Source organism: Notamacropus eugenii, chromosome 4 (assembly GCF_028372415.1).
Source record: "Notamacropus eugenii isolate mMacEug1 chromosome 4, mMacEug1.pri_v2, whole genome shotgun sequence".
Taxonomy (NCBI): Eukaryota; Metazoa; Chordata; class Mammalia; order Diprotodontia; family Macropodidae; genus Notamacropus; species Notamacropus eugenii.
The window spans coordinates 115,261,027-115,282,584 of record NC_092875.1 but is presented as its reverse complement, the minus strand read 5'-3'; the positions used below and the strand labels follow the sequence as shown (position 1 = coordinate 115,282,584).

The 21,558-nt window shown below is 44.0% G+C and overlaps 1 protein-coding gene across 1 annotated transcript; it reads left to right on the top strand.

Moving 5' to 3' along the window:
• Positions 1-5,539: 5,539 nt before the first annotated feature.
• MYC (MYC proto-oncogene, bHLH transcription factor) lies at positions 5,540-10,899 on the top strand. The gene is made up of 3 exons (XM_072603084.1): positions 5,540-6,351; positions 7,960-8,737; positions 9,992-10,899. Exons 2-3 carry the CDS (start codon positions 7,969-7,971, stop codon positions 10,552-10,554), a joined length of 1,332 nt encoding a protein of 443 aa, XP_072459185.1. The 5' UTR covers positions 5,540-6,351; positions 7,960-7,968; the 3' UTR covers positions 10,555-10,899.
• Positions 10,900-21,558: the final 10,659 nt, after the last annotated feature.

Sequence of the window (21,558 nt, the reverse complement as noted above, 5' to 3'; positions counted from 1 at the left end):
TGGAACATTTAAGCTCTAAAAGAGAGGATCTCCCCAAGGAAAATTTCTTAGCCTCCCTGAGGTCAGTAAGGGGCTGTTGTCCTAGGACAGATGCTACCAAAATGAGCTGGAAGGAAGACTGGCCAGGGAACTGAAGTGTGGATGCAACTGTGATTTGCTGAAGTTTGGCACTTAGCTAACAATAAACCAAGCCTTTGAAGAAGTTAAACAAAGGAGCCATTTGTCCACCCTGTCGGCTACAAAGTAAGGCAAGATTGCAGTGGGAGACTGGGAAATAAAAGGAGGGGAATGCCAAGAATGAGAAGGGAAAAGATGCTGCTTCCAGAGAAAAAGACTGGCCAGGCATTTCTCCTTGGAAGCGGATGGGTAAGAAAGGATACTGAATATACTTAATGTATAACTTCAGAAAAGGAGGATCCCTGGGTATTTGGTTTGGTTTGAGTTGTCTTTTTTTTTCCCTAACCTACAGCATTTGCTGACTTTTTTGAGTTCAAGGGTCTTTGGGGTTCTTTTATTCATGTAATATGCTAGCAATAAAAAAAATCATTAAAGACTTTCACTCCTCCTTCCCCTTGCCCTAAACATTTCCACACACACACTCCCAACCCCCAAACTGGCAGGTTGATATAATAAATGCAGCACTAAATCAGGAGTTGGAGGATTTAAGATTAGTCTAGGTTCCTTGACTTAGTCTGATACCCCACCTCCTAACTCTAGGCATTCTCTGTCTTCTGACTTTCCTGGATTCCTTCAACTAAAGCAAGTCACTACCCTTCTCTGGGACTCTTTTCTCCTCTGTAAAATGGGAATGTGAATAAATTTCTTGTTAGTACAGTGCTTGGTCCTGTAACCTGGGCAAGCTTCAGCGTTCTAGACAATTGTCCAAGACTATAAATAGCAAGAGAAAGTGTGGACTCCCATTGGTGGAGGGAATTCCTTTCCTGGAGAAAGTTACCTGCTTAATGTGCTAGAACGCAAGCCCTCTGATTCGCAAGTCTAAGGTGACTGTTGCAAGGATAAATGATTATTTCTAAGATATTAGAGGTAAGAATGTACTCAGTGGGGACAAAGTATTTTCTTCTGAAAAAGTAATGGAGTTTGGCTGTTTACCTTAATCTTCACCCTATAGATAACAGTAAAGGGAAGCCTCTAGATTTCATAGTATTTGAAACTGAAAGGGTCCAAGCCTCTGATTTAACAGATAAGGAACTGGAAGTCCTGAGAGAGAAAATGCCTTGGTTATATTCACAAGAGTAATCAGGTGGACCAAGCAGAATCTGAACTCAGGTCTTGTGATACTCTAACTTTCCATTCAAGAGTTTTACAGATGAGGAAACTGAGGTCAAAGAGTGTCTTGCCCAATGCCACATAGGCAATAAGTAGCAGAAATTCAGTTAGAACTCAGGTTCTATAACTCCAAAGCCAATGCTCTGACCAGTGCTCCACTCTTTGCCTTCCAAAGGCTCAAGAAGTACTGAGATGCTACTGGCAATGATATCAGGATCCCCATGTACAAGTGAGATCAGGTCTTCTCTTACATGTGGGAAACCTGACAGCCTATCCATGTTTCATGATGGGTGACTGACTTCTAAATCCACCATTGGGATGAAGGCAGGAAACTAGGACATAAAGACAGTGATTACTAATTACATGGCTATGTTGACATCTTCATTTTTAAAAAATCTTCAAAACAGATTTTATTTGTATGTGTGTTTGTGTGATTGTGACATGGTTGAAAATGACAAGTCTCTATGATAGACAGTGTGGCAAGACTACTGAATTTAGGGGACCTGAGTTCGAATTCTATTTCTGCTGTTTCCTGTGATCAGGGACAAATGATTTCACTTCTCAGGCCCTTCTTTGCTCCTCAATGAAATGACAGGGTTGGATTAGATGAGCTCTAAGCTTTCTTCCAGCTGTAAATCCTATAGCCCTGGAATGACCAGGTCTAACAATATCACACACACACACACACACACACACACACACACACACACACACACATTCAATAAACTCTAGTGGCTGCCAGTCACCTCCAGAATCAAATATAAAATCCTCCGCCTAGCATTCAAAACCCTTCACATAACCTGACCCCTCCTCCCTGCCCAAGTCTTCCTATTCTTTCCTTGTCCCAAAGTACTCTTCCAGTCAACCCAGTGACAATAACGTCTCTGCTGCGTCTTGAACCAAATTTTCCCAACTCTTGGGCATTTTTACTGGCTGTCTCCTAATGCCTGGAATTCTCTCCCTTCTCATCTCCATCTTCTGACCTTCCTGGCTTCCTTCAAATCCTAGAGTAAATCATGCCATCTCCAAGAAGGTGTTCCTGATTCTTAATGCAAGAACTTTCTCTTTGAGACTTTATCGTATGTGTCCTGTTTATAGTTTGTCCAAAGATGTTTTCATGTTGTCTGTTCTGAAATACTGTGAGTTCCATGGATTATTCTGCCTTTCTTTGTACCTCCAACTTTTAAGACAATGCTTGATATACAGTAGGTGTTTAATAAATGCTTGTTGATCATCAATAGAGAGATCTACTTTGACTTTAGCCACTGTGAAATACAAAATTGTAGTCTTCTGACAAGGCTACAACTGACTACTTAGCCAAACTTACATTCTTACTCCTATGAACTTCCACATACACCTTCCTCTTCCTCCTACATCCCATGCTATTGAATTCTTCCTTAAATTAGGTGACTCATCTTAAGTAATAAGAAACAGACCCTTATCTTCCCCCCAAATAATACCTAATGCATATATTATATATATATATATGTATACATTTACTCTGGGCCTTTACAAACTCATCACTGTTTCAACAGTAATAATAATTCACGTTTATTTTCACTTTAAGACTGAAAGCACTTTCCTCAAAACTTTCTGAAATAATCATCTAAATGAAGGCTCAAAGCTTCTGAGAAGTTCAATGAATAAACCCCAATTACAGCTAAGGGTTTTCCTAAAAGATTCCTCCCTTAGGAGAGTCAATATATGTATGTATGTATGTATATATACATATATATATATATAAAATCTAATTTAATCCTCACAACAACCCTGAGAGAGAGGCAAGTGTCCACATTTTATGAAGGAGGAAACTGAGGCCAGTAACAGTGAAGAGATCAGACTAGCATTACACCCCTAGTGTCTGAAACAGGATTTGAAATGAGGTCTCCCTGACTCCCTACCACTTTATCTAAGGTGCCACTTGGTAAATAGGGTACAGGTCCCGTAATCAAGCCAACCTAAATTCAAATCCTGCCACTTAAGCCAATCACTTGATCTTCTTTGGCTCCAGTGTTCTCATATCTAAAATGAAGAGGTTGGTTTAGATAGCCTGACAATCGAAAGCACTACATATTTGTAAATCTCCTTGAAGGCAGGGGCTGTCTTTTGGGGGGAACTGGAAGTAAGAAAAAGGAAACCAGGACAGAACTATAGTGGCTGGGGGGTTGCTTTGGGGGTGGGTTGGACGTTGGGGGGGGGGTAATTGGGGGGGAGGCGAGGGTGTCCTCCATCGTTGTCCTGGATGTGCTAAAGGTGACGTTCCCATGGCAGGTCGCATGCGTAAGACAAGTTCAGGTACAACCAGCTGTCCCTCAAGATCCTGGCCTAAGTGCGTGTGTGCGTTTTCCACGTCTCCTACCTGCCCACCTTGCAAAGGGAGTGATGGATGAACCTCGTCATTTTCACCATGTCTGATACAGTGGTTGGGTGGGTGTCTCTGAGCTACTTTTCCTCCCTCTCATGATCAACCTTTCCCTTCCTCTGTTCCCCATACGGTTCAGAGGGGAGGAGGAATAAAGAGATGGAGGAGCGGCCCTAACCTAGGAGCCAACAACTGGGGGTTCAGAAAAGGCCTGCGTCAACCGCCCCTCCCCCTCCCCGTTGGAATTAAAAAGCAGTCATCTCTGTTGCCAGTAGAGGGCACGATTACTTCACGTTAGCTCGCTGCTGGCTCCGAGAAAGAGAGGGTGTAGCCCTGCAGGGAGAGAGAAGGCAGAGTCCGAGGGCTTGGCAGCATTCTTTGCATGAAGGGGTCCTAGAGTCTGGGTGTGTTTCTGCAGCAAACTGTCACTTTTGCATTTCTTAAAACCAGACTACTGCCCTCTCCTTGGGGGGGAGGGGGGGGATGTTGAGGGGAAAGTAACTAATTTAGCTTCTGAACATCGATCTATAAGCTTAATTTAGGGAATAAAAACCTCATACTGCAGACTCCCCAGCCCCAAATATCCCTTTTCCTTTTCAGATGAGAAAGTTTGCTAAAAATTCCTGGGGTGAAAGGAGCGGAAGAAAGAGGTCGGTCCTGATTAAAATTGATTCCTGGGTTCCCATGGGTTATTTACAGCCTGCTTCTTCATGAATAATCGATCGCCCACTCCTTCTTCCATTTTGTATACTTTTCAAAAATTTAAGGCTTTGTTGTTGGATTTTTTTTTAAGATTCGGTTAAGTGGGAATTGCTACTTGAAACGCAGCCAATATTTAAATAACACTAGCCCCAGCTAAGTGGAAAAGAAATAGGGGCGCCCCTTGGATGTTGGGGAAATGCGTTTTGCTGGTAGAAGGGGGGCATTTGCAAAATCATAATATTAAGGTGAAAGAAAGTTCCAGAGAGGAAAACATCTGAAATTGGTAGGGTGACTTTTCCGGCGAGGAAAGAGTTAACGGTTTTGCCTTCTCACCCCCCCCAACCCCCCTTTACCCCACCTCCCGGCCGCCTCCCGGCGCAATACCCGCAGCCCATTCGACTGCTGGACAGGGGCTGTGCCCGCAGCTCTCCGTCCGGTCCGGCCATCCCCACCCTCCCCGGTGCGCCTTCACCAAATCCCTGGGAGCCCGGGGCTTGGACCGGCGGACTGGCGCAGCGCAGCGGGGCGCAGATGGGATCTGCAATTCCTAAATAAACCCGAGGCTGAGACCAGCTCCTTCTAGGTGGGAGGCTGGGGGGCGGAAAGATTTCAGCTGGTCAGTCTTAGTCCCTGCTTGCCTCCTCCCCTCTCATCTACCCCTCCCCGCCCGTGTCCAGCGCCCATCCCCAGGGATTCGAGCTTGTCCCCGGGCCTCCAGGTTGGTTTGGAGGCTCGGAGACAGGCTCTGCTGCCTCCAGCCGGGCTGTGCCGGGGGAGACTGCGCATCGATTAGAAAGGGTTCCCAGGTCGGAGGCGCCGAATCGTTTTCTTTCATTATTGCACTGCACTTAAGTCCATCGATTGAACAATAATATATATTATTTTAACCCCCCCTCCTCCTCCACTTCTGTCGTCCTCCCCCAAATTCGCTTTCCCGAGGCTCGGTAAACTGCACCCCCGAAATAAGACACAGAGGGTTGGTCTAAATCGTTCAAACTCAGCTGTTCTGCGGAGACAAGTCTGGAGCCTGAATGAGAGGCAGAGGAAAAGCCTCAGTGTTCCTGAACTGGGGAAAGAGAGAAGAAAGGGAAAGGGGGGGGGGGGGGAGAGTTTTCACCTTTACAGCAAAATTAAAAAACACACGTTGATCCTACCCGTAGTACCATCCCTTCATACTCTACGAGGCGGATTTAGGGCAGGACTGCGTTTCAACTCTTCTGCTCAAATGGCCCCTCCCCTATTCTGTTCAATGCGGTGCAGGGTGAAAAAAAAAAAGGAAAGAAAGCGGAGGAAGAAAAAAAATCCCCATCTTGCAAATCCCCGCCCACCTCTGCTTTATAATGCAAGGGTCTCTGGGGCGGAAGACCCCTTGGCAGCAATCCTCCGGCGGGACTCTGAGCCTGCAGCGGCGCCCCCCAGTCCAGCTCTTCCCCTGCTTTCTCCCGGTCCCTGACCTGACCGGGGCTAGCTCTCCCGGTCTATTTGCAGCGGCTAGGACCGCAGGGGCAGAAGCCGGGCTCCTCCTCCTCCTGGATCTCCCTTACTAGGGAAGCCTGGGTTTGGCGGGAAAGATAGGCGGATGGATCTGGCCTTGGTGGTATAAAAAGCCCGATTTTAGAGGCTTTATCTGACTGTCTCTCCAGCAATACGGGAGAGTGGGGTAGCCTAGCATAGCATAGGAGAGAGAGAGAGACAGGCAGGGGAGCGCTGAGAGTGAGAAGGGGGATCTTCTCTTTCTACTCGCCTCTCCCCCCCCTTTACCCCTCCCTCTCATCCCCGCCCGCTCCCCCCTCCTGCCGCTGACTGCCGCAGCGAAGAAACTTTGTATTGCACTGAGACTCGGAGACTTTGCATTGGAACTTACACTACGGAGGGAGGAAGACCCGGGCCGCGGAGAGTGGGTCCTGCCTCTGCACCGACAGCCTTCGCTTCTCTCTGCCTAAAGGCGACTCACCCCTCCCGAAGAGGACTCGGATTCCCCTCGACTGGCTGAATTCCTGGTAAGTGCAAGAACCTATTTTATTTCTATTTTTTATTTTTTTTAATATTTCGCTAACGACGAATTCGTGCCTGATTCTTTTTTGGAGGGGGTGCCTTTTTTCCTCTCTTCTGCCTTGTCTTTCCTCCGGTGACACTTTGGGGGAGAGCGGTCCTATATGGAGCCCGGGGGTGGGGGGGACGACGGGGAGAACCCGGAGCGAGATTTGGGGTGAATTGTCAAGATGAAGGAGACAGTCGAAGTAGCGGGTGTGTGTGTGTTGCATTCCTGATATTTGGATATTTCTTGTGTACGTATAGAAGCTAGCTAGTTTGGGGGATTCCTGTCTTTTTTCGGTTTTTTCTTCTCTTTTTTCCCTTTTTTTAAATTTTTTTTTCTTTGATGTTGTTGAGGGATCTCTTTCGCCTTCTAGTCGGAATTATATATTGCGTGTGTGTGTGTGTGTGTGTGTGTGTGTGTGTGTGTGAGAGAGAGAGAGAGAGAGAGAGAGAGAGAGAGAGAGAGAGAGAGAGAGAGAGAGAGAGAGAGCGCTTTGTGCACGCAGGCTGGGAGAAAAGAGGGTATTTAAATTTGGGCTTAGCGCATTTCTGACTGTCAGACCGACACTGCGGCTCTGCCCAGACCGGCAAATCCAAAACTGCGCTGAAAAACTCACCCTCCTCTTCCTCCTCCTCCCTCTCTCTCTTTTTAAGCATTTGGAACTCTGCTCTTTTAAAAAGGTGTCCAGAGACTTATTGACAACAAGCCGGGAAAGGGGCGGTTTGGGGGTGGATGGGTGTGTGGAACTCTTGGAGATCCTTTGCTCGGAGAAAACCCGGGTGAATCCCTCCCCAGCCGACCCTTCTCATCCCGCCACCCCGTGTGTTCCCCCCCACCCCGACCCGGCTTTTTGGGCCCGGGAGGAGGGGGGAGACTTAGTGGGCTGAATGGCTTTTCCAGAACAGCTGCTAACCCACTACCACCACCTCCCACCACCCCCATGGGATGGTGGGGAGAAAGGACACCGCCACCTTACATAAAGACAATTTTTTTCTTTTTTTAATGCCCCCTAACCCTGACCGCTGTGGGTGAAAAGCTGGGAAAGGGAGAGAAGCCGGCAAAGGCTAGTGAGTGGTGGGGGGCATGGCGGGGGGAGGAGGCGGGGAAGGAGATCGAGTGGGAGGAGGGAGAAGCCGGCGAGGGCTTTAGTGGGAATGGGAAAGGGAGCTGAGGGGAGCCCCTGAGCCGGGGGCGGGGAGGACGAGGAGGAGGAGGAGGAGGAGGGAGGAGGAGGGGGCCGGAGATGCAGCTGCCAGCCCGGTCGCGCCTTTCTCCTTCTTCCTTCAGGTGGCGCAAAACTTTGCGTGTTGGGTTTTGCTGGATCCCATTCCCGCCCCCGCTCCCCGCCCCGAGCCCGCTGAAGGAGACGGGCAGGGAGGGTTTCTCCTTCCCCGAGCGCTGGGCACCGAGTCCCCAGTGCCCGCGCTAACTGTTGCCACCCGCCCAGTGTGGGCCCAGACTTAGCCGGGTCCCTTTGGCTGGCGGGTCGGAGGGCGCGCGCGCCCCTCGGAAGCCGAGCCCGGATTAACTGGGTCTCTCCCTCGTGTGCCCCCTCCCCTCCCCGCTGCAGGCAGACAAGATGCCCCTCAGCGCCGGCTCCCCCAGCAAGACCTACGACTACGACTACGACTCGGTGCAGCCCTACTTCTACTTCGAGGAGGAGGAGAACTTCTACCAGCAGCAGCAGCACAGCGAGCTGCAGCCGCCGGCCCCCAGCGAGGACATCTGGAAGAAGTTCGAGCTGCTGCCCACGCCGCCGCTGTCCCCGAGCCGCCGCTCCAGCCTCTCGTCCTCGTCCTCGTCGGCCGGCGGCGGCGGGGGCGGCGGGGGCGGCGGCGGCTCGGTGCCCTCCACGGCCGACCAGCTGGAGATGGTGACGGAGCTGCTCGGGGGCGACATGGTCAACCAGAGCTTCATCTGCGACCCGGACGACGAGTCCTTCGTCAAGTCCATCATCATCCACGACTGCATGTGGAGCGGCTTCTCGGCGGCGGCCAAGCTGGTTTCCGAAAAGCTCGCCTCCTACCAGGCCACCCGCAAGGACAGCTCCTGGGCGCCCCGGCACAGCGCGCCCCCGACGCACAGCCTCTACTTGCAAGACATGCACACCGCGGCCTCCGAGTGCATCGACCCCTCCGTGGTCTTCCCCTACCCGCTCAGCGAAAGCAGCTCGCCCAAGCGCTGCCCCTCCCCGCTCTCCTCGTCCTCCACCTCCTGCTCCGTGCTGTCCTCGGTGGCCTCCTCCCCCCGGTGCAGCCCGGAGCCCCTGGCCCTCTGCGAGGACACACCGCCCACCACGAGCAGCAGCAGCAGCAGCAGCAGCGGGAGCAGCAGCAGCAGCGACTCTGGTGAGCTGAACGCACGGTCCCCAGGACCCCAGGACCCCAGGACGGGCTTTGCGGGGGGTTGCCAGAGGTGCCCTGGGCTCGGTTAGGATGACCCTCCTTTATCTAGCCTGGCCTGTGCACCCCCTAGAACCGCAGGCTGACCGCGCTTTAAGGCAATTCTGAAGGTTAGATCTGGGTAAAAGTGAAACGTTGCGCTTTCTCCCAGGACCATTTTTTTGTTCTGCCCTCCACCCCTCAGGAATTTCATGACTAACCCGACTTATCTTTCAACCCTCCTCAAGCTTATTCATTTCCCTAATGCACTTTAAATACTGTGCTGGGGCGAGCAAAGAAGGATCTGAAAGAGGAGAGTTAATCACCCTTTGCTGTTGTCTTAATAAATGATTTCTCTTTCCCTTCCCGGGCTGCACTAATCTACCCTGCTTTGAACTTTGGGGATGGTTAGGGTTAAGGGGGGGAGGGGCGGCAGTCTGGGTGGTGCTAGTGAAAGTGACTAAAGTTTGAATGGGCTGGGAAGTTGGGATATTCTCAGCCTATTTCGAAAACTTGAGCAGTTCGGTGCCAACACTGGTCTTTTTTCCCTCCCCACTCAGAACTTTTTGGCATAATTGCCAGATTTTTTTTTCTCCTTTTTCCACTTCCCGTAAAACAGGGAGGTGCTGTTATCATTTGTACAGCCCAAAGGGTGCTTCATAAAGTCCCCTTAAAATAGGAGGTGCTGAGAATGCTTTGCTTTGGGTGTGTCCAAAGCCTCATTAAGTCTTAGGTAAGAATTGGCATCATTGTTGTATTCCGGTAAATTATAATGTTCTTGTCTCTGCTGTAACCCCTGTTGTCATTGGCCTTCCCTGGAAGAAAATCCCTTTTGAGAATCATTGGTCCTTAATCTCTACCTCTGCCCCCCATTCCCCTTTTCTTTGTCTATTACCAAGTTTGGCAGTATCCACAAAGTCCACCTCCCAAAGACTTGCACATTGGCTGCTGTTCCTGGGGCAGTCAGACCCTTTTAAAAACATTCATCATAGTTAAGAGGTAATGAGGAGAGAGAAGGATGAATGAATCTTTAGAAGACTTGACACCATCCTTGTGTTTTCTTTGTGGACTAAAGGCTCCCTTATTTATAGAGAACTCCACTTTCAAATAATGAATTAATTTTGGATTTGAGCTTCACTAAAGGGCTTTCACATCTGTTCTTTCAGTATGGTCATTGGGAAGAAATTGTTAACCAGATGATTTCTATTTGTTGTCTTGCAGAAGAAGAACAAGAGGATGAAGAAGAGATTGATGTTGTTACAGTGGAAAAGAGGCAACCGTCTACAAGAAGATCAGAGTCAGGCTCCCACACAGCTGGAGGCCACAGTAAACCTCCGCACAGCCCCCTAGTCTTGAAGAGGTGTCATGTCCCCACCCACCAGCACAACTATGCTGCACCCCCCTCCACAAAGAAAGACTATCCCTCTGCTAAGAGGATTAAGTTGGACAGTGGCAGAATTCTCAAACAAATTAGCAACAACCGAAAATGTGCCAGCCCCAGGTCTTCAGACACTGAGGAGAATGACAAGAGGAGGACACATAACGTCTTAGAGCGCCAGCGGAGGAATGAACTTAAGTTAAGCTTCTTCGCTTTGCGAGACCAGATCCCTGAGTTAGAAAACAATGAGAAGGCTCCCAAAGTTGTCATCCTCAAAAAGGCCACCGCTTATATCATATCTATCCAGGCAGAGGAGCAAAAATTGTCCACAGAGAGTGAGCTGTTGAGGAAAGAACAACTTCAGTTGAAACTCAAACTTGAACGGCTGCAGAACTCTTGTGCATAAGTTATAAGGGCGGGTGAAATCTTTTCTAATTTGTTCTCACAAAGACTCATTTAAAGGTTCATCCTGTAGAAGGCAAAAATTAATTAAATATGAACAGTTTTGCCATTGCATGACATGCAACTACACAACCTTGGCCAAATTTTTGAACTGAAAAGTTTGACCATAACCTCTAAACTGCCTCAGTTTGTGCATAAAGAACACTTTTTTTATGCTTAAGTTCCCTCCCCAATGTATTATATCAATTGTTTTTTTTATTTAAGTACATTTTCCTTTTTAAAATTGATTTTGATATTGCGTTTTAGAAAAAAATAAATATTTGGCAAATATAATTTCGCCAAATCCTGAGTAGTGTTTTTTGCTCTTTTCCTGTATTTTCACCATTGACATAAATACCTTGGTCTACTAATTAGCAATCCTAGATCTGGGTTCTAATCCCACCTCTGATTCTAAATGACAGTATGACAGTGAAGTAGAGGTGGGAGGAGGGGAGGAAAGGAGGGGATAAAGTAAAGTCCTATTCAAAGGTTTCCTCTACTTGAACTACTGTAGTACTCTTTTCTGAAATGGGTCAAAATATCGAGCCCCTTGGTTCTCAGAGTTAGAAGATAGCTTCCTAAAAACTGATCTGGAATGAAATCAGTTGATCAAGACGAAGAGTTATAATGATTTGGCAAAGAGAGGAGTAAAGCTCAAAGGGACCTACTTGAAGTGATGAAACTAAGTGAAAAAGAGTTCCTATGATTTAGTTAGTAAAAAATACATACAGAGTCTATAAAACACCCAGAAGATAAAAATCCATCCTAGGTATGTTACATTGCTAAGCAGTCTTCTGAATGAGCAGTTGTAATAACCGATACAATTGCAGTTTTGAAGCACTTGAATGATGGCTAGAAAACAGCAAAACAAAACACCTTAAGTATCAAGTCCAGAGATTGACGTAAGAAAATTGATGGCATTCAGACACCTGAGTTCAACCCCTGGCTTTTTCCACTAAAGTCAGGTATGTTACTTTAGGTAAGTCACTTAAATGTTTTCTGGTCCTCAGTTTCCTCATCTCTAAAGTGAAAAGATTGGACTAGGTAACCTTAAGGTTAAAAAATTTCTGGTTGTTAACTTTAATCTGAAACAACATCTCAAGACTCACTTAATGACACTGACAGTTCTCAGAATTCCAAAGTAGGAGAGGATTTCAATAGCCACTTAGTCCAGCCCATAGATAGACATGAAAAAACATTCCCTCTATGACAAGAGGACATAAATGGTCATCCAAATCAGCCTTTGCCTGAAGACCATGAGGGAAACCTAGTAAGTAAGCACAATGTTTGTTGAATGAATACGTTTTTTATCATTTTAGTAACCCTAACAATCAAGATATTTTTAGCATTCAACCCTTTTGTTAACTATCCTAATTGTTGTTTAAAAGTGAGTTTTCATTGATTCAGCAAATAAAAACATGGTTAATAGAGTCACATACTTGAAAGTAATGACTTATAAAAAGAAAAACATCCCTACCTTACCAAACACCTATGGCATTGGTTTAGCTCTTTGAATGATAATCAAGGGTCTAAAGATGTATTTACATCTCTCCATTCCTCAGTTTTTCTTTGTAAAATAAGGGATTTGGCATCATCCCTGGAGTCAAGAGGACCAGAGTTCAAATCCAGCCTCAATCACTTACTAGCTGTGTGCTCTTGGACAAATCACTTAACCCCAATTGCCTCTAAATAAATAAATATGGTAAAATGAGGGATTTGGACCAGATGGCCTACTCTTCATTCCTTCTATGTGAGTGATGCTATCAGATTCTGGAGGGAAGTTCCCCTTTCACTTAATCAATCAATCAATCAATCACATTTATTAAGTGCTAGCTAGATACTGTGCTAAGTACTGTTTCTCTATGGTCTTGCCCCCCTTATCTCCCAAGACTACTATTTCTTGACTTTCATTTTCAGTGCCTACTATGCGCTAGGCACTAGGCACAGTATTGTTTCTCTATGGCCTACATATCCTTATCTCCCAGGGCTACTGTTTCTTGACCTTCATTTTCATCTTCAACTCTGCTTCTCTTTTGTCAAGTAAGCAAGCATTTACTAAGTGCCTACTGTGTCCCAAGCGCCAGTGATAGATGGCAATTACCTTTCTCCTTGCTCAAACAGATAACTTCTATCCATTCTTTCCTGGTTTCATAACATCCTCCAAACCTTTTAAGACTTTTTTCCTGAACTCTCTCATTCCAGTCATTGATCCCACCAATTCCAAGTCTGACTTCAGTTTGAGGTATAGCATGGTACCATGGAAAGAAAGCACTAGATTCATAGTCAAATCTCCTTTTCTGCTCCCTGTTAAATATATTAACCTCTCATTTTCTTCAAACAAAATGAGAGAAGGTTGAACTAGGTGACCTCTGAGGTTGAAATTCAGCTCTAAATTTGGTATATTTTCAATTCAAAGGGTATCATCACCAACAGATTCTCTGTAAGCAGTTGAAAGTGTCTAAACTAGGAGCATAACCTTAACAACTCAGTTTGCCTGTTTCCTCCCCTGCATTGACTTGGAGATAAAACAAAGGTGCCTCAGTATGAAAGGGAGCAGGTGTCACTTTTTTACTATTTACTGAAGACTAACCAATAAAATGGGAAAAATTCCTCACTAGGAAAACTACTTCTCCCAAGCCATCAGGAAAACACTTGGTGGAAACAGATCTTGGCTCTGTTAATTGTAGGGAAATGTTCCAATTTCCTAATAAGCCTATCTTTATTTTACCCAATTAGGGAATGGTCTGACTACAGGCCAGATGCCAACTTCTTACCAGAAGGGCAAGGCTGACTTGGATCATAATACAAACTGGCCCTTAAAGCCACTCCAGAGTCCCAGGAGTTTATAGGCATTGTGAAATCCTTTGTATGTGACCATAATCAAGAATTGAAGGCAGGGAAAGAGTCAGAGGGGAGGGAGGTTGAGGGGAGTCTGAGAGAGAGTTAAAATGACTTTGTACACCTTGTGGAATAGCTTGGAAATTAATGGGATACCCCAGGGGAATTCCTGAGTCAGTTTGGCCTAGTGATGGAATGTATAAGAAGCAAGTAAGTTTGGGGGACAGGAGAGTGAGGTTTGAGTTTTTTGCTGCAGCTTTGGAGGAATTAAGATCAATTAAGATCAACACCATTTTTTTTTAAAATTAAGTTATTAAATACTTTTCACAATGCCTCCTGAAGGCAATTTATTTCCCTGGAATTATAGGAGTTTTTCCCCATTTTGAACAGCTTGCCATGTTTAAACAAGAAAAGAGAATAGGAAGTGGACAAAGAATTCATAGTGTTTACTTCTTGGGTAAAAATGAGAAAATAGTTGATGGAGGCAGGTATTCCCTGAAGGGAGAATTCAGTAGCCTATAACTGACACTATCATTAAAATATATATATATGCATATTTTTCTCATCCTGTGCAACCCCTGTCTATGTCTTTTTCTGAATCCTTCATAGAGCTACCCAAAGTGCTAGAGGCCTTCTTCAAGTTCATTTAATATTTCATGAATAGCTCATATTTCTAGTGGGGGAGAAAACATGTTAATAAGTAGGTGCATACAAGTGCAACCACCTTTTTTTTTAAGATATAAAGTTTACTAACAGGAAAGATAAGAAATGTAATCAAAGAACTGATAAAAAAAATTAGACTCTATTAAGTACAAATTGCCAAGAGATCAGATAAGGGAAGGGTAAGTAGAATTTTTTGGTTCAGTAAAACAAGACCTTTCTGGTCAAGGAAGAATTCTGCATTCCAAAGTTTGCAGGTTTGTAGCTTCTGTTGTTTTCATTCACAGACAGCATGGGCTCAATCTCCATTTAAGGTTATAGAGCATTATATGGAATTGTTACAAGTGGCATGGCTATCCTAAAGAGAGCAAAGAGAAATAAAGGAGACGAATCAAAATAAGAATTGGTTACAAAAACCAAGGATAGTCCACTCCTACTCTACCCTGCCCTGCTAAAGAGCAACCTTTAAGCAGAAAAGTGAGGAATGTTCCATCCAGAGAAATAAAACTTGTGGAATATGAATATCATTGGGTAGTATTTAAAGGAATTCAGAGAAATTTAGAAAGACTAGTATAGATAAAGGCATCAATTAGCAGACTTCGATTCCAGGCATTGTGCTAGGCACCGGACACGCAAAGACAAAAATTAATAGGTCTTGCCTTCAAGGAGCTTCTATTCTGTCAGGGGAGACATCATGTACACGCAAAGACAAAAATTAATAGGTCTTGCCTTCAAGGAGCTTCTATTCTGTCAGGGGAGACATCATGTACATAGGCAGAGATAAAATAAATACAAGGTAATTATGTTGAGGGGGAAGGAACTAGCAGGTATCAGGATCAGAGAAGAATTTATGTAGAAGATGAAGCAAGGTGAATCTCCAAAGAAACCAGAGATTCAGAAAGATGGGAGTAAAGAGGCAGCAAATTCCAGGCATGGAGGGAGAGCCATTAAAAAGGAAAGTGGAATGTATAATCAGTATCATATTTCTTGCCTTGTCAATTGGTGGAGGAGGTACGGAGAGAATTTGGAACTCAAAAAATTTATTAAGTGAATGTTTAAAATTTTTTTACATGAAATTGGGAAATATTTAATGAAATATTTTTAATTTTTAAAAAATGGAGAGATGGGACATTCTATATGAAGAACAGTAAGAAAGCTGGTTTGGTTGAATGAAGGAGAATAATATATAAGAAGACTGGGAAGGTAGGTTAGATTCAACTTTTGGAAGGCTTTAAATGCTAGAGAAGTTTATCTGTTCCTAGAAGTTCCTGGAGTTTCTAGAGCTTATGGATTAAGGGAATGACATGGTCAGCCCTTTGCTTTAAGAAAATCACTTTGGTACCTATGTGAAAGATAAATGAATGAAAAAAAAATGTTTAAGAAGTGTTGACCATGTTTCCCAAACTACCGTGCAGCCAAGATTAACAGCATATTCAAATGAAACTAGAAATCATTCAATGATTGGACCCAAAAAATGGTCATTAATGTCAACCTTGAAGCAGGCCTCTAGCAGAGATCCAGATATCTGATCAACTTTGTTCAACGTAATATGTTTTCAATGATATGGATAAGGATATAGATAGAATGATGACAACAATTTCATCTAACAAAAAGATGGAAGGGGTAGGTAACACACTGGTTGGAAGAGTCAGGGATTCAAAAAAATCTTGATGCTCTGGAATATTAGACTGAATTGTATAAAGTGAAATCAAATCCAGTTCAGTTGTTTTTCAGTCCTGATTTGTGGGTATTCTTAGCAAAGATACTGGAGTGGTTTTTTACTTCCTTCTCTAGTTCATTTTTACAGATGAGAAACTGAGGCAAACAGGGTTAAGTGTCTTGCCCAGAATCACATAGCTAGTAGTAAGTGTTTGAGGCTGGATCTGAACTCAGGAAAATGAATCTTCCCAGCTTCCAGGCCTAGTACCACCTAAATCAAATAGGGAGAAATGAAAATTCTTACACTTGGGTTCAAACAATCAATTTCATATATATATATATATGTATGTATGTATATATATAAATATAAATGGGGAATGCTTGGCTAGACAATAATTCATATGAAAAATATCTAGGCAGGGACTGACTCATATTGTTCTAGAAATTCAACATGAGCCACTAGTGGGTGATATAGAAGTTGGAAAAGGTCATAAGATCCTAGGGTGCACTTAGGGAATGATAGGGAACAGGACCAGAGCAGCAATAGTTCTACTGTGCTCTACCTTGGTCAGAACAACAATTTCAGTTATTGTGTGATGGTTGCCATATTTAAGGACGTACACCAAAAGATCAAAAGCATTTGGAACATGACCTATATGGGGAAGAAATTCAAGATCATATCATATGAAGTTTAATGAAAGGAAATGGGGATGTTCGCCTGGAGAAAAGAAGATTCAGGAAGGAGCATGATGGTTCTTTAAATAATTTGAAAGGCTTCCATATGGAAAGGGATTTCGACTTGCTGTCTGGTCCCACAGGACCATAGCAATGAATAGAAGTCACAAAGAGAGAGACTTCATTTCAATGCATGGACAAAAAATTCCTAACAATCAAAGCCATTGCTAAGTAGAATGAGCTGCTCTGGGGTGTAGTGGGTTCTCCTTTATTAGAGGGATTGGATAGGGATATCTTTGTTTGGCTTGCACTACATAAGTTCTAAGATCTATTCTAACTCTAAGGGTCTATGAGTCTGTGGTTCACTGTTTAGAGTTAAGGCCTCCAAGTATGTATATTGAATTCTAAATTATAGTGATAATGGATTCCCTGTCTGATGAAGGAACCCCCTTCTGCAAGTTCCCTGGGAAATAATAATCCACCTTTTGCTTGAAAGCCTAACAGTGTCCTATAAGTCATTACCTCATGAAGCAAAAAGTCTGGACTATTTCATATGAACAGGTCATTAGCAGAAGCAGTGACCTTCTTCACCCTCATGTCAAGGAGGCTGCTTTCCAAGGGCCCTGCAAAAGATAGACAACCAGTTATTAGGGACTGGGTAAAAAGTCAGTGGCCAAATGGTGTCATACCCTATTGCTTTCATGAATATCAGCCTTCCCCCAAGTAGAATGTAAGCTCTTTGAGGACAGGAACTGTATTTAATTTTGTCTCTAGATTCGTTCCCTACATTTAGCAAAATGACTTACACTTAGTAGGACTTAATAAATGCATGTTAACTTGGTTTGTATTCCATAGTAGAAGAAAACACCTAAGAGAATGTTAATACAAATGAAACAATGTGCTGCTTTTTGGGAGAAGGACTGATCATGGAATCATAGGGCTGTATGTCTAGAACTGGAAGGGACCTCAGAGGATATCTAGTCCAACTCTCATTTTACAGGTGAGGGAACTGAGACTCAGGGACTTAAGTGACTTGTCCAAGATCACACGATAGTAATCAGCAAAAGTGGGATTTAAAATGAAGTCCTCTGACTCTAGAACCAGTATTCTTTCTACCATGCCATCACTACAAAAGGGCTTAGCCTTTACTTTAAATGATTGAAATATTGTCCCAAGACTTTTCCTTGAGTTCTAGACTGGACTCGACTTGGCACTGTGAAAGACCTCCCAGAATGGACCAGTCCCACTGACCTATGCCAAGATGTTCCTCACATCCCTAATGTACTCCCTGGGACCCACCCAATATCTCTTCTTGATGAAGAAGCATAATAACCTTTGCCTGGATATTTAACTGGCTGTTTTAGACGTGGAGTCAGAGACTCTAAGACCCCCTCTATCAGTTGCTTGGGCCCTCAAAAGTCAAGGGGTCCTGCCCATTAAACTTTTTGAAAGTCAGTTTTAGCTGCTTTGAACCTCTATACAAAGATCCTTGTGTGACATTGGAAAGATCCCAGGAGAGGCACTGGAGAAACTTTTCATGAGTTGTGGGAACCTCTCCAAGGCCTAATAGTACCACAGTGTGAGGAATTCGGAGACAGCCCTGACCCACATCTTTGCATCTCAGCCCACCTAAACCACCACATGCTTTGCTTAGGCCTGACCTGATTCCTCGGGTTATTTTTTCAGGGATGAGGCCGTCCCCTCTCCCTCTTCTCAACAGACCAGTCTGTCATTTCTCTGACCTCACAAATCTCCCTCCCCTCTTGTAGAGAGTAAGCAGCCTTTTCCACAATAAATTTGGATGTCTCAGAATGCCTCCCTTTCTCAGCTGTGACTGTTGGACTGTGGGAGCTCTCAAAATACTCTTTCACATGAATCAGTGTTTTTGAAACACTTTCTATTTTCCTCTCTATTTAGGAGGTGGGCTATGGGAGAGGAGAGGGCACAGGAGGATGAGGAAGGAGGGGTATGTCTTTTCAAATAAATTGAAATGTGATATTTCTTACTTAGATAAAGAAGATGAAAGCAGCTCTTGCTACTACTGACCACCTACCTTTGCTCATTTTTCTCTGGGCTCCAGAAGGTCAGATATTGAATTCTGATATTCAAAACTGAAGGAATTTCTCCTCATGGGTCAGAGCAGGCTACTCAACAGAAAAAAAAAAATTGTGTCATTGATGCTCTCCGTTTTTCACCTCACAGGCATTTCCTGATAGATCCTTCTACCAACAAACCTTGCCCTAAAACAATGAAAAAAAGGAGTTAAGGATAGAACAATCATGTCTGATAGTGCACACAGCATTCTGCTCCCAAAGTTTCCTCCCCTGTCCCCCACCTTTCTATCAAGAAGAAGAAAATGTGTTTCATTTTCTATTTCCTGGGACCAAGATTGACCAATTACAAATAATTTGAGTTTGACTGCATTTAGAGGTCAAAATTATTATTAAGTTCCTACTATGTGCTAGGCACTATGCTGGGTGACAGAAATAACAAAGATGAAAATGTACATGATCTCTGACCTCAGAGAACTTATGTTTTATTAGAGGGGAAAAGACATGTCAACGGATTATTATGACAGTGGAGTATGACAGAGGCAAAGAAAAGATACAGATAGTGTATCAAGAAAAGGTGAGGAAGGAAAGACCACTTTCAGCTGAGTCAGGGAAAGCTTCATGGAGGAGGTGACACTATTTTATTTACATGGGGTTTTTTTGTTTGTTTTTAGATGTAGCTTATATGGGCTTCAAAAAGAAAGAAGGATTTCAAAAGCAGGGATATGAAGAAAGTACTTTCTAGGCACAAGGGACAACCTACACAAAAACACAAAGCGGGAAGGGTGCAAAACACTATAAAGGAACTTATAATCTCTGTTTGGCTAGAACCTTGAATATATGAAGGATGGTTCTATGAAGTAAGCCTGGAAAGGCATGAGAGTCACTATACAGAATCTTAAATGCTAGGCTTTGGAATATGTATCTTATCCTATATTGGCTAATAGGCAGCCACTGACGGTTCTTGAGCTGGAGAGCAATATGGTCAAACAAGATTATGTAATCATGACAGTTATTCAGAAAAATCTCAGGATTTTAATTAGATAAGATTTCATGGAGAAGATGGAAACAGCTGGGTCTTGAAGGACCATCAGAAGTTAGAGGGGAAGTGAGAAGTCATTCAACTATGGGACTCATGGCAAATCACTTAACCTGTACCTTAGTTTCTATAAAATGGGGCTTCTAATACATGCATTGTGACTGTAGTCTGTGCTTCGTTCTCAAAGAGGTCTATAACATCAGGGAGATGATGACATGACTAGCAATTGATTTTAATTTGAGTGAGGGAGGGCTGTGCAAGGTCACCAGTCTCACTTTCTCCTCCAGAGCCACCTGGGTGCAGTGGCCAAATATAGATCAGGACAACTGGAGATGTCCCAGGATGCACACCTGCATTACCTGCTTCTCATATATAGTTATTTCAGAGACTGAATGACATAAATTACCTAAATGGTGCATAATCTGGTATTTGTTAAGTTCAGAATAAAAAGATTTTTTTAATCATTCCATAAGCTATAAAGTGGTATGTACATCCAGGACATAGAGTAAGCTCGGATGTCTATCTGTCTTCCTTTTTCTCTCTTTGCTTCTGCCTCTGTGTATCTATCTTCCTGTTTCTGTCTCTGTCTCTCCTTTTCTCTCCTCCCTCTTTTTTCCCTTTCCTTCTCTCCTCCCCTCCCTCAGATTCCTGACCTGTGTCATCCTTTCCCTCAAACCTTGAATCCCTTGCTCTGGGTTCTGATTTCGCTAAAATATTTGATCCTTCTGTTGAAACACCCCATCTTAGTTCTGATAACTTGACTACAGAGACAGACACCCAAGCTCACTCTCTTTTGTTGGACCAAATGGAGCTTACTCAATGTCGTTGCTCACCCTTCCTTCTCGAAGAGGACAAATGACATCAGGAGGGTGATGTCTTGACTGAAAGTGAATTGGGTTTAAGTGAGGCAGAGATGTGCAAAATGATCAGCCTCACTCTCTCCTCCACAGTCATTGGAGTTCAGTGGCAAGACATAAGTCAATATGACTGGTGATGACCCATGATGCAATGGGAGACCTTGGCCTTTTTAATGCTTGCTTGATAGGGAGAGAGAGGAAGACTGCAGTAAATGCTTTACTCATTTCTTCAGGCATTTATAGGTTTTACCTTACAGGTTTCCCTGTGTGTTCACACTTACCATGTTCTTCTCCATTTCTCTAATGTGATGTTTATTTTCAATTCTTTGCATCCAATCTTTGCTTCATTCTGCCAACCCAGCTTAGTTCAGGCTGTCATCACTTCCAGGCTGTATTATTGCAATGACCTCCTAAATGATATCCCTGCCTCAAGCTTCTCCCCACTCAAGTCTATTCCCCTACACTGTTGGCAAAGTTAATTTCCCTTAAACACAGAACTAATCAGGTGACTTCGCTACATCACCAGCTCAAACGACTCCCTACTGATTTTAGGATAAATTTTTTATAGACTCCTCTGTTTAGCTGGTAAAGCCCTTCACAATTTGGATCCAACCTGAAGGGATGCTACTTCCAACCTTCCTTCTGTTCCTCGTATACTGAATTCTATCTCTAACTGTTTACCTTTGCCCTGGATATTCCCCGTGTCTGAAGTTCACTCTGTCCTCACAAAGTCATCTCTCTTCCTTTAAAATACCTGATCCCCATATCCCACCCTCAAAAAAGTGCTAGTGTTTTCCTCCTCAATTACTATATATTTAACTATTTTGTGCATATTTTTACTTATTCACTATATATGCATATGTATATACTGCCTATATTTATAAAGATACTTATCTTCCCATTCAAATGTAAGCTCTTTGCAAGTAGGGAGTTTTCCATTCTATGAGCTCATATCCCAAGCTCCTATTAACACAGTTCCTGGAAAGGAATAAATGCTTAATAAATGCTTGGTGATTGAGTAATTGATTCGATGCTTTTCAGCCATCTAACAATTAGAGAACTATCCCATTTTAGAGCCGAAGAGAACTTGGATATTTATTGTCTTGTTCAACCTCGTCTCTCATATTACAGACCAGGAAATTGCGGCTCAGAGAACGGGAAGTCACTCACCCAAGGTCAGAGAGACAGTA

Excerpts from the sequence above, each read along its gene's own strand:
- MYC (XM_072603084.1), top strand. The coding sequence starts at position 7,969 with ATGCCCCTCAGCGCCGGCTCCCCCAGCAAGACCTACGACTACGACTAC. Across the intron at positions 8,738-9,991 it reads CAGCAGCAGCAGCGACTCTG|AAGAAGAACAAGAGGATGAA; the intron begins GTGAGCTGAACG and ends GTTGTCTTGCAG.